Source organism: Bombina bombina, chromosome 1 (assembly GCF_027579735.1).
Source record: "Bombina bombina isolate aBomBom1 chromosome 1, aBomBom1.pri, whole genome shotgun sequence".
Lineage (NCBI taxonomy): Eukaryota > Metazoa > Chordata > Amphibia > Anura > Bombinatoridae > Bombina > Bombina bombina.
The window spans coordinates 1,119,596,744-1,119,610,370 of NC_069499.1; the positions used below are offsets into that span (position 1 = coordinate 1,119,596,744).

Here is a 13,627-nt window from a genome sequence, read left to right on the forward strand (position 1 = left end):
AGTCTCATAAGTTAGTGAAGATACCTTAAGGACATGGCATCCAAGTATAGTCTGAGAGAGGCAGCAGACTTGCTACTGCTTCGTTGTTTGGCTCCGACTGCGATCCTACCCCACATGACCATTGGTGTCTGACGTCATGGGTAGATTTCTCTCCTGGATGCCTCTTGTCTCTGTTAGGAATAGCGGTTTGTTTAAACACACAGTATCACTACGTGTATCCTTGTTTAAAGTGCAATCCTTATTGTAAGTGAAATCTGGCCCTTAGTGCATTGCACGCAGTATTCTGCAATAGTTCAATTCAGCAGATCAGCAATATCTGCAATAGTTCAATTCAGAAGAAGTTGGGATAATAATTCAACACTTAGGTAACCCGGGTTATATTATCCAATGATCCAGTTGTTGTCTTATGATATGGCACTAAATAGCGGTACTTTAACTATGTTTTAACCACTTTGAGGTGGTTAAACACACAAAGGTTAAGCATAGTGTTTAAAATGACTTGTGCGCTAATTAATAAGTTCATATAATGTTTTCACTATACGGGCCCTTTAAGGTTAATCCTCCTTTATACCGCTCCTTCCAAACCTGCCTCCTATTTGAACAATATGTTGATTCTGATAAATTCATCATTAACAGGTTCTAAATAGGTCTAAAAGGCAAGATGTGACTCTTGATAAATAATACTTCCAATGAGCAATTACCACAGGTATCAGTTATTAATAAACATGCAACTTCCATTTCTTACCATGTATGAGTATTATTTCATGATTCAGATAGAGAATACAATTTTAAACTACATTCCAATTTACTTTTCTTATCTAATTTTGCTTAATTCTCTTTGTATCCTTTAATAGGCTCAAGAGTTTGGAGCTACCTGCTTATTGGTGGCGGAACTTTGTATGTCCATTTTCATTGGCTTAGAAATGTGTTAAACTATCTCTGAGGAGCACATTGCTGCTTCTTTAATAAAATATATCAAGAGAATGCAACAAAATTCATAACAGAAGTAAATTTAAAAGTTTAAAAATGTATTATCTTTCTGAATCATGAGAGAAAAATATTGGGTTTAATGTCTCTTTAAATGGGGACAGAAAATTAGGACTTTTAATATTTTGTTTAAAAGTGCAAAGAAAAAAAAAAACCTGTAAATTGAGATTTGACTTTATTTATTTTTGAAAGATAACATTCAATATACAGACACAATGTTTCATCAACAGCAAAAATGCTTCATGCTTCTCAAGAAGTGTTTTTTGTTTACATGTCTGTCCATTCTTCCATAAACAATGTCAAGTTACATAGTATTGGTGTATATAAAATAGTACGTACAGAGTTGATCTTTTCACATTTACAGTGTTAGAAAAACGTATATTAACAAATAATAACAATTTTATATAATAGTTTAGTAACCAAGGATAAAATGACTGTTTTATTTAGTATTGAATCTTGACAATGAGTTCTTGAGTACATATCATTGATTACTCAGATATACCCCAGTGTGAAGGAAAGAAGGGGACATAACAAATATCAGTAACGTGTCTGGTAAGCAACATGTAAGACCACTCCCCTCTCAGAGATGCCTCCAAAAATATTTCTAACTCTTTTTATATTTCCTGTTCAAAGACTTGAATTAATCTTTGCCACTTGCGGGGGAAGTAAGCCAACCTAGGGCTCACTTCCGTTGAGCCGTAATTTGGTTTGCGCAAGGTCGCAATCCTATAAATGTGGTGTCAGAAGCAATTTTGTTTATCATCTGCTTCTGATGGCGCATTATACCTCAATATCCGCAGCTAGGGGCCGCTGCCGAAAATATTTTCTCGTCCTATAGAAAGTATTAGAAGCCGTTAAGCGATAACTTATAACATAAAAAATGAGAAAAAGAGAGCGCACAAGGCAAGACTCAAGTAAAAGGTTTTATTGGAAATATACACACACGCAAATGCTATTGCACTTACTAGATAAGTATAATAAAACAGCATTCAGGTATAGCGTTCACTCCTCAGCGTTCCCCGTCACTCACTGTGGGCTAAGGTGAAAATGCCTCCTGCTGTTTTCACCGTAAGTGTCTGGCAGGGTTTTCCGGATACCCTGATAGTTCACTTAGTGACTTGTTGAGGACAAGGTGGCTTCGATAGTGGCGACCTGTCAGCTAATACCTGACGCGTTTCCCCCGGTCAACAGCCAGGCTTCTTCAAAGGTAAAAAAGACTGATGTCTGCAAAGACGCGCCCATTGTATTTAAAGGGCTATCCACCATACAGGGCTAGCGGGTGTGTCTGCTTACTACCAATCATGTTGGTCTAATATGTGGATGTGTCAGTAAGCTTACAATTGCGGTAGTCCACTATTTTGATGTGATACACATACCCATGTTATACATTTGTAACATAATATAATAAATACAAGTTAAAATAGTTATTTAAAAAGCATAAAAACGATTTGATGATCTTGATACATTAAAAAACTAAAATATATGCTAAATGTGCAAAAATACATAGAAATATGCTATGGAAAAACATTGCAATGTAATTGAAGTATTGCTATAATCTAAAATGCACTTGCATCAGAATTGATATCTGCATATAGAAAAACTAATACAAAAAATGAATACAAAAAATTGATGCCCTATACTACAGTGTCTGTTGAATTCATAATAAATCTGCTATGTTCAAACATCATATTTGGTTATTTGATATTAAATATATATAACCTATTCTATTGCTGATTATATAAAACAGAGGCAGATTTTATATGAAAGCTGCTACATCAATATCTATGTTTAGACCCAGAGTCTGTAATGTTTGAAGTTTGTATATCCACTTGGTTTCAAGTTTCCTTAGTTCTAAAAGTCGATTTGGGTTTGATGGTGGAACACAATCTATGACTTGAACTTTTAAAGAGCTTGGGTTGTGTCCATGACACTCTAAAAATGCTTAGTTCTAATCAGGGAACATTCCCAGAAATAATGTAGGATATAAGGGTTATTCAAGCAACATTTAGAGCACACACCTGCTCTTGTCCAAGCTCATTTTGATCCCTAGGGGTAAGTTAAGCTTTATGTAGAATCCGTTATCTGAGTTTCTCTCAAAGCTGCGGAGAGGGTGGCATTCCTCACCTTTTTTAAGCTATCTCTCACTACCCCCATGTAACATTAAGACCCATAATTTCCTCCCGAGATTTGAAACTTTTATTACATTTTATTAGCCAAACTCCATCCTAATTGTGATTCTGGAATAATTCTTCCATTTAGGGTTTTAAATTATGAAAGATCTACATAGGCAATATGTTAAAGTATGTTTAAAACTGTCACTTTGTTAGCATAGGCGGCCTAGATTTGGAGTTTGGCGGTAGCCGTGAAAACCAGCGTTAGAGGCTCCTAACGCTGGTTTTAGGCTACCTCCTGTATTTGGAGTCACTCAAAAAAGGGTCTAACGCTCACTTTTCAGCCGCGACTTTTCCATACCGCAGATCCCCTTACGTCAATTGCGTATCCTATCTTTTCAATGGGATTTTCCTAACTCCGGTATTTAGAGTTGTGTCTGAAGTGAGCGTTAGAATTCTAACGACAAAACTCCAGCCGCAGAAAAAAGTCAGTAGTTAAGAGCTTTCTGGGCCAACGCCGGTACATAAAGCTCTTAACTACTGTACTCTAAAGTACACTAACACCCATAAACTACCTATGTACCCCTAAACCGAGGTCCCCCCACATCGCCGCCACTCAATTAAAATTTTTTAACCCCTAATCTGCCGACCGCCACCTACGTTATCCTTATGTACCCCCTAATCTGCTGCCCCTAACACCGCCGACCCCTATATTATATTTATTAACCCCTAATCTGCCCCCCACAGTGTCGCCTCCACCTGCCTACACTTATTAACCCCTAATCTGCCGACCGGACCGCTCCGCTATTATAATAAAGTTATTAACCCCTAATCCGCCTCACTAACCCTATAATAAATAGTATTAACCCCTAATCTGCCCTCCCTAACATCGCCGACACCTAACTTCAAACATTAACCCCTAATCTGCCGACCGGAGCTCACCGCTATTCTAATAAATGTATTAACCCCTAAAGCTAAGTCTAACACTATCACCCCCCTAAATTAAATATAATTTTAATCTAACGAAATTAATTAACTCTTCTTAAATAAATTATTCCTATTTAAAGCTAAATACTTACCTGTAAAATAAATCCTAATATAGCTACAATATAAATTATAATTACATTGTAGCTATTTTAGGATTAATATTTATTTTACAGGCAACTTTGTAATTATTTTAACCAGGTACAATAGCTATTAAATAGTTAAGAACTATTTAATAGTTACCTAGTTAAAATAATTACAAAATTACCTGTAAAATAAATCCTAACCTAAGTTACAATTAAACCTAACACTACACTATCAATAAATTAATTAAATACAATATGTACAAATAACTACAATGAAATAAACTAACTAAAGTACAAAAAATAAAAAAATATTTACAAACATCAGAAAAATATTACAACAATTTTAAACTAATTACACCTACTCTAAGCCCCCTAATAAAATAACAAAGACCCCCAAAATAAAAAATGCCCTACCCTATTCTAAATTACTAAAGTTCAAAGCTCTTTTACCTTACCAGCCCTGAACAGGGCCCTTTGCGGGGCATGCCCCAAGAAGTTAAGCTCTTTTTCCTGTAAAAAAAACATACAATACCCCCCCCCCAACATTACAACCCACCACCCACATACCCCTAATCTAACCCAAACCCCCCTTAAATAAACCTAACACTAAGCCCCTGAAGATCATCCTACCTTGTCTTCACCTCACCAGGTATCACCGATCCGTCCTGGCTCCAAAATCTTCATCCAACCCAAGCGGGGGCTGGCGATCCGGTGGCTGAAGAGGTCCAGAAGAGGCTCCAAAGTCTTCATCCTATCCGGGAAGAAGAGTAGATCCGGACCGGCAACCATCATCTTTCAAGCGGCATCTTCTATCTTCATCCGATGAGGACCGGCTCCATCCTGAAGACCTCCGACGCGGACCCATCTTCATCCGGCGAAGTCCAACTGAAGAATGACGGTTCCTTTAAGGGACGTCATCCAAGATGGCGTCCCTCGAATTCCGATTGGCTGATAGGATTCTATCAGCCAATCGGAATTAAGGTAGGAATATTCTGAATTTTCCTACCTCAATTCCGATTGGCTGATAGGATTCTATCAGCCAATCGGAATTCGAGGGACGCCATCTTGGATGACGTCCCTTAAAGCAACCTTCATTCGGCTAGTAGGCGTCGGGAGAAGAGGATGTTCCGCGTCGGATGGAAGATGATGGCTCCCGAAGAAAGAAGATTGAAGATGCCGTTGATAGAAGACTTCATCCGGATCATGGACCTCTTCAGCCCCCCGCTTGGGCTTGGATCAGGACATCGGAGGAGCTCTTCAGGACGGATCGGTGAACCTGGTATGGTGAAGATAAGGTAGGAAGATCTTCAGGGGCTTAGTGTTAGGTTTATTTAAGGGGGGTTTGGGTTAGATTAGGGGTATGTGGGTGGTGGGTTGTAATGTTGGGGGGGGTATTGTATGTTTTTTTTACAGGCAAAAGAGCTGAACTTCTTGGGGCATGCCCCGCAAAGGGCCCTGTTCAGGGCTGGTAAGGTAAAAGAGCTTTGAACTTTAGTAATTTAGAATAGGGTAGGGCATTTTGTTATTTTGTTAGGGGGCTTAGAGTAGGTGTAATTAGTTTAAAATTGTTGTAATATTTTTCTTATGTTTGTAAATATTTTTTTTATTTTTTGTAACTTAGTTCTTTTTTATTTTTTTGTACTTTAGTTAGTTTTTTTCATTGTAGTTATTTGTAGATATTGTATTTAATTAATTTATTGATAGTGTAGTGTTAGGTTTAATTGTAGGTAATTGTAGGTATTTTATTTAATTTAATGATAGTATAGTGTTAGGTTTAATTGTAACTTAGGTTAGGATTTATTTTACAGGTAATTTTGTAATTATTTTAACTAGGTAACTATTAAATAGTTCTTAACTATTTAATAGCTATTGTACCTGGTTAAAATAATTACAAAGTTGCCTGTAAAATAAATATTAATCCTAAAATAGCTACAATGTAATTATAAATTATATTGTAGCTATATTAGGATTTATTTTACAGGTAAGTATTTAGCTTTTAAATAGGAATAATTTATTTAAGAAGGGTTAATTAATTTTGTTAGATTAAAATTATATTTAATTTAGGGGGGTGTTAGTGTTAGGGTAAGACTTAGCTTTAGGGGTTAATACATTTATTAGAATAGCGGTGAGCTCCGGTCGGCAGATTAGGGGTTAATAATTGAAGTTAGGTGTCGGCGATGTTAGGGAGGGCAGATTAGGGGTTAATACTATTTATTATAGGGTTAGTGAGGCGGATTAGGGGTTAATAACTTTATTATAGTAGCGGTGCGGTCCGCTCGGCAGATTAGGGGTTAATAAATATAATATAGGGGTCGGCGGTGTTAGGGGCAGCAGATTAGGAGTACATAAGGATAATGTAAGTAGCGGCGGTTAACGGAGCGGCAGATTAGGGGTTAAAAATAATATGCAGGGGTCAGCAATAGCGGGGGCGGCAGATTAGGGGTTAATAAGTGTAAGGCTAGGGGTGTTTAGACTCGGGGTACATGTTAGGGTGTTAGGTGCAGACGTAGGAAATGCTTCCGCATAGCAAACAATGGGGCTGCGTTAGGAGCTGAACGCAGTTTTTTTGCAGGTGTTAGGTTTTTTTTCAGCTCAAACAGCCCCATTGTTTCCTATGGGGGAATCGTGCACGAGCACGTTTTTGAGGCTGGCCGCGTCCGTAAGCAACTCTGGTATCGAGAGTTGAAGCTGCGTTAAATATGCTCTACGCTTCTTTTTTGGAGCCTAACGCAGCCTTTATGTGGACTCTCAATACCAGTTATTTTTATGGTGCGGCCAGAAAAAAGCCGGCGTTAGCCATGCGGGTCCTTACCGACAAAACTCTAAATATAGCCGTTAGTAAGCAAAGCTTAAGTAAAAAAAACAGTGGAAAAGCACAGTGTGTGTTTATTTTATCTCCCTTTTATTTAACCATTTTATTCTAGATTAAATGAGTTTTGAGCACTGCTCTAAACATTCACTGTGCAGTATGTAGCAATGAAATTTTAAGCATTTTGCAGCTTACTTTTACAGTCTCTCTAGGGAGTGTGCAATAAACACAATTTTCTGTGGTATTTTACAGCAAAAGCATTGTTTTCTCTTGTTTTCTTTCGTTTATGGGGGTTACATTTGAGTTTAAATCCTTTTAAGGTATACATATTATTTAAGACTGAAATTCTATGTTTTGAAACTGAGCCGCCCCCATCATTTTTAGTTTCCTCTCTCCCTTTGTTATTTACCTCACTTTATCCTTTTTCTCTCTCCCCAGACCAATAATGGCATTGAAAAGAACTTGGAAAATGAGATCTTGCATTACAATTTTGGAAACTCTTTCTTTGACATATTTGTAAGTTTTTCACATCTACCCATAGTACTATCACGACCAGCTTTCACCTTCCTCACACACCTGCTGCCCTCCCAGCCTCTAACCATCGATATGTACATTCTTCTCAACACTCCTCCTTCACGCGCACAGATGTGCACTGCCCTTTCCACCTTTGTATCTGCTCCTACATGAACTGGCCTGCCAGCTTCTCTCTCCCTCACAAACACACTATTCTGCTAGCCTCCACATGCATGTATCCCCCTCGTATACACAATGCTAGCCTCCTTTTCTCTAGATACGTGCACACATACATACACCTGCTAGCCTCCACATGCATGTATCCCCCTCGTATACACAATGCTAGCCTCCTTTTCTCTAGATACGTGCACACATACATACACCTGCTAGCCTCCACATGCATGTATCCCGCTCGTATACACAATGCTAGCCTCCTTTTCTCTAGATACGTGCACACATACATACACTTGCTAGCCTCCACATGCATGTATCCCCCTCGTATACACAATGCTAGCCTCCTTTTCTCTAGATACGTGCACACATACATACACCTGCTAGCCTCCACATGCATGTATCCTGCTCGTATACACAATGCTAGCCTCCTTTTCTCTAGATACGTGCACACATACATACACCTGCTAGCCTCCACATGCATGTATCCCCCTTGTATACACAATGCTAGCCTCCTTTTCTCTAGATACGTGCACACATACATACACCTGCTAGCCTCCACATGCATGTATCCCCCTTGTATACACAATGCTAGCCTCCTTTTCTCTAGATACGTGCACACATACATACACCTGCTAGCCTCCACATGCATGTATCCCCCTTGTATACACAATGCTAGCCTCCTTTTCTCTAGATACGTGCACACATACATACACCTGCTAGCCTCCACATGCATGTATCCCCCTTGTATACACAATGCTAGCCTCCTTTTCTCTAGATACGTGCACACATACATACACCTGCTAGCCTCCACATGCATGTATCCCCCTCGTATACACAATGCTAGCCTCCTTTTCTCTAGATACGTGCACACATACATACACCACCTAGCCTCCACATGCATGTATCCCCCTTGTATACACAATGCTAGCCTCCTTTTCTCTAGATACGTGCACACATACATACACCACCTAGCCTCCACATGCATGTATCCCCCTTGTATACACAATGCTAGCCTCCTTTTCTCTAGATACATGCACACATACATACACCTGCTAGCCTCCACATGCATGTATCCCCCTCGTATACACAATGCTAGCCTCCTTTTCTCTAGATACGTGCACACATACATACACCTGCTAGCCTCCACATGCATGTATCCCCCTCGTATACACAATGCTAGCCTCCTTTTCTCTAGATACCTGCTAGCCTCCACATGCATGTATCCCCCTCGTATACACAATGCTAGCCTCCTTTTCTCTAGATACCTGCTAGCCTCCACATGCATGTATCCCCCTCGTATACACAATGCTAGCCTCCTTTTCTCTAGATACCTGCTAGCCTCCACATGCATGTATCCCCCTCGTATACACAATGCTAGCCTCCTTTTCTCTAGATACGTGCACACATACATACACCTGCTAGCCTCCACATGCATGTATCCCCCTCGTATACACAATGCTAGCCTCCTTTTCTCTAGATACGTGCACACATACATACACCTGCTAGCCTCTTTCCACCTCCCCATGTACTACCCTGTCAATCTCTATCGCCCAGATACACACAGTCTTTATCAATTCCCCCTATTCACATACTGAAGCCCCCATATCTTTAATACATTGTTGATTCCCTTCACATGGCTCATTTAGTCTCCCATTTCTCTTTAGCTACTGGCTGTTTTCCGTTTCTCTGGCTTGCTTCTTGGTTATGCCATCCTACGTCTTCGTCACTGGTGGGTCATAGCGGTAAGTTCTCCTTAACTTTTCTAACTCAGCTATGTAATGTATTTACACATAATAAAAGCCACAAACTAGAAAATTAAAACAGTTGAAAATTGGATTCTTAAAGCTGTATATTATTTAATAAGAAGGTCTTGACATTTTATTAAATTTAAATAAGTACATATATCTTCTGACTACTACACTTATCCGCTTGAACTGGTTCGATTTCCCCCCACTACACACACAAACCCCTTCCTGCTGTATTCAGTCCTCCCTATTTGAAATTAAGTAGGCTGCGTTAGAGCTCTGACACATCTGAAGTATTTATTTTGAACAAATGAAGAAAGTAAGCTGTATAAGGTAGAAGAAAACAGAAGCGCCACATGGCCTAGCACTGTATATACTTGTGTGAGATTGTGCATTAAATGTTTCACTCACATTTGGTAGAGCACCCCTCTTGGTGCAAGTGGAGCAGGCTGGAATCAAACAGTCATCCAGCAGACTAGCATCCAATATAACTCCAACCACAGTGGATAAGGATATTTGTGTCCCAAAGAATTTTACACCATGTGGTTAGGTATAGATGATCAAAGATGGTATAACAGCAGGTGGTAAGTTCAAAACTTACTTTAATAAAATGCAATAAAAACAGCAACGCTTTTCTCAGCCAACCAGTGGCTGTTTCATCAGGCTTAATACAATGGATACAAAACACTTGCTATATATACCATACAAATAATCAATACAATAAACACCTGTAGGGGGTTTCGACCAATTAAAAATGTAAAGGCAACCAACATAAACAGCCTGTTCATATATTATCAAAAAGGACCATACATAAAAAGCAATAATCGGTACACATATAATCTTATTGTAATAATTTTTGTATATTGGAAATGTGTCAAAAACAACACTTGAGTCTCGATGGAAGTGAAAAAACCTTATAAAAAGGTAATCTATTAAAACAGCTTAAACTTAATAGTTTTGATACTTACTTTGTATGATCATGAAACAACACATAAACTAACGCTATTGAAAGGAGGAAGGGCGAGACGTGTGGAATGCACTTTGTGCAGAGATGGGAAGAACCGTGATGAGCGTCACTAAGCAGATCCTCCCCTAAGTGACGAAATTTGTGTAAATATGTATAAAACGAACCGAATGAATGATAACGCTGAGGGAAGGGAACTAAAACACATTGTTGTGGAATATATGAACCTATAGGATACTATAAGAATGTGTTATCTCTGCACAAAGTGCACTCCACACATATCTGGCCCTTCCTCCTTTCAATAGCATTAGTTTATGTGTTGTTTCACACTCATATACAGTAAGTATCAAAGCTATTAAGTTTTTTGAAGCTGTTTTAATCGATTACCTTTTTTTATAAGTTTTTTTTCACTCCTATGGATATTCCCCAGCTCTACCCTATTTCAATTGTGTGAATAGATTAATACTATATATGAGACATGACACAGTTGTTATGAACGTTTGCCAGTTTGTTGATTGCTATCATCATGAGCTCCCACTTCATTATGTGACTGAGCACACACAAGGAGTAGTGGCGTCTTCTAATAGAACAAGTTTAGTGTTTTATCTTGTATAAGAAATGTGATGATTGATTCAAGTGTTTTTGACACATTTCCAATATACAAAATGATTACAAAAGGATTATATGTGTACTGACTATTGCTTTTTATGTATGGTCCTTTTTGATAATATATGGACAGACTGTTTATGTTGGTTGCCTTGTCATTTTTAATTGGTCGACACCCCCTTCAGGTGTTTATTGTATTGATCATTTGTATGGTGTGTATATATAGCAAGTGATTTCTATCCATTCAATTAAGCCTGATGAAACAGCCACTGGTTGGCTGAGAAACGCGTTGCTGTTTTTATTGCAATTTAATAAAGTAAGTTTTGAACTTACCACCTGCTGTTATACCATCTTTGATCATCTATACCTAACCACATGGTGTAAAATTCTTTGGGACACAATATCCTGATCCACTGCGGTTGGAGTTATACCGGAGGCCAGTCTGCTGGATGACTGTTTGTTTCCAGCCTGCTCCACTACCAAATGTGAGTGAAACATTTAATGCACAATCTCACACAAGTATATACAGTGCTAGGCCATGTGGCGCTTCTGTTTTCTTCTATCTTATACAGATTACTGATCCTGGATCTTGGCCTTTGATACATTCACAGATAGCTGCCTGGACTCCAACTACATATTTGGGCTGTGTATTGTATACTACCCTCCATTGCTAATTGGGACTTTAACAATTATAGCCATTTTTTGATATCTGCAAACTGTAACAATTGTCTGATTTTATTATCATTCATTGTTTTTAAACTGTTCATGATATACTCATGTTTTGGATTTGCACATTCTTATTGCAATTCTATTTGACCTAGGGGGCCCCCTATATATAATGTTAGTATCTAAATGAAGAAAGTAGGTTTGATCCCTCTGACTACGGCATGCTCACTACTGCAAGGGTCCTTACTCTGTCAATGGCCTTTCAAATGTACCCAACATATAGACCCCCCCTTACATTTAAGAATATTATCCTTTGGTTTCCCCAGTGGATTTGTAGACTGTGATTGATTCTCAAAATGTACTTTGCTGGGTGTTTTGCTTGTTATTGGTAAAGTATTTGCCACTTACTGTACCCTGTACATAATCAGATGGTCAAGTCATGCTCTGGAATACACCTTGTTGTTTATTCCTTTTCTTTGTTGTAATTGTCATGTAATTTAGCCTGTGTTTTTTTAGCCTTTGGCTAGTTGTTTGCAGAAATGAATATTATTGTTCTTACATTTATGGTGTATGATCACAGAAAAATAGTTACTTGTTACAGCATTCTTACTCTGGGCTGCAGACATGGTGCTGTTTGTATCTTGGACATACAGAGAGGATGCTGTGGGGTAGGACTATCAGTGATTCCTTTTTGGCACCATTTTAGTGTCTCCCAGCATTGTGTGCTATATTAGTCAGTTACATGTCTGCAGATGATTACACCAAGTTTTTATTTATCTTTGAATATATTTATAGAAACAGAGTTTCCTGGGACGCCTACTGTATCCTTTTATATGATAAATGGTTTATAAATCCTCTACAAGGGCTAATTATTATGCAAGCTCTAAATCTGAATTTGATGTAAGCAGATTAATTTAAATTGGTAAGATTTAGTATAAAACTCTCACGATTAAGAAATAAATGGATAACCTCATAGTTCAGAAACGGATAATTAGGATGAAATAGTGTGCTGCCAGATTAAAATGAGTCTCCTCCAGAATTTTTTTGTTTAAAAAGATAGATAATCCCTTTATTAACCATTCCCTAGTTTTGCATAACCAACACAGTTATATTAATATATGTTTTACCTCTGTGATTACCTTGTATCTAAGCCTCTGCAGACTGACACCTTTTTTAATTAGCCATTCAGTGCTGACTCATAAATAACTCCAGGGGAGTAAGCACAACATTATCTATATGGCACACATAAACTACACTGTCTAGCTGTGAAAAACTGTAAAAATACACTGAGGCGGCCCTCAAGGACTTAGAAATTAGCATATTAACCTACCTAGAACAAATCAAATTTGATTATAAAAGTAAATTGGAAAGTTGTTTAAAATTGCATGCCCTATCTGAATCATGAAAGTTTAATTTTGACTAGACTGTCCCCTTAAATTAATATAACATTGATGGTTATGCACAATTGGGTAGGGCTGCAACTAACGATTATTTTCATTATCGATTAATCGGCTGATTATTTTTTCGATTAATCGACTAATCGGATAATAAATAAATAATGTTTTCCTATATTTCAAATAAAATCCACATACTGAGTGTTATATATATAAACTTCAGACTAAGGGGCCTATCTATCTAAGGGGCCTATCTATCAAGCTCTACAGACCGCTGCTCCATAACCCTGTCCGACTGCTCTGAGCAGGCGGATAGACATCTCCACAATTCAACCCGATCGAGTACGATCGGGTTGATTGACACCCCCCTGCTGGCGGCCGATTGGCCTCGAGTCAGCAGGGGGCGGCGTTGCACCAGCAGCTCACAAGAGCTGCTGGTGCAATGCTGAATACGGAGAGCGTATTGCTCTCCACATTCAGCGAGGTCTGTCGGACCTGATTCGCACTGTCGGATCAGGTCCGACAGACCTTTGTTAAATAAGGGCCATAAACTTAACATTAACACAACTGTTTGTCCATTTTTTTAAG

The 13,627-nt window shown here is 38.5% G+C and overlaps 1 protein-coding gene across 1 annotated transcript in view; it reads left to right on the forward strand.

Moving 5' to 3' along the window:
* Positions 1–13,627, forward strand: part of STARD3 (StAR related lipid transfer domain containing 3) — a 114,462-nt gene that overhangs the window by 11,080 nt on the left and 89,755 nt on the right. Inside the window, exons 3-4 of the mRNA XM_053698018.1 lie at positions 7,416–7,493; positions 9,329–9,406. Coding sequence (XP_053553993.1) covers positions 7,416–7,493; positions 9,329–9,406 — 156 coding nt within the window. The remainder of the gene's footprint in view (positions 1–7,415; positions 7,494–9,328; positions 9,407–13,627) is intronic.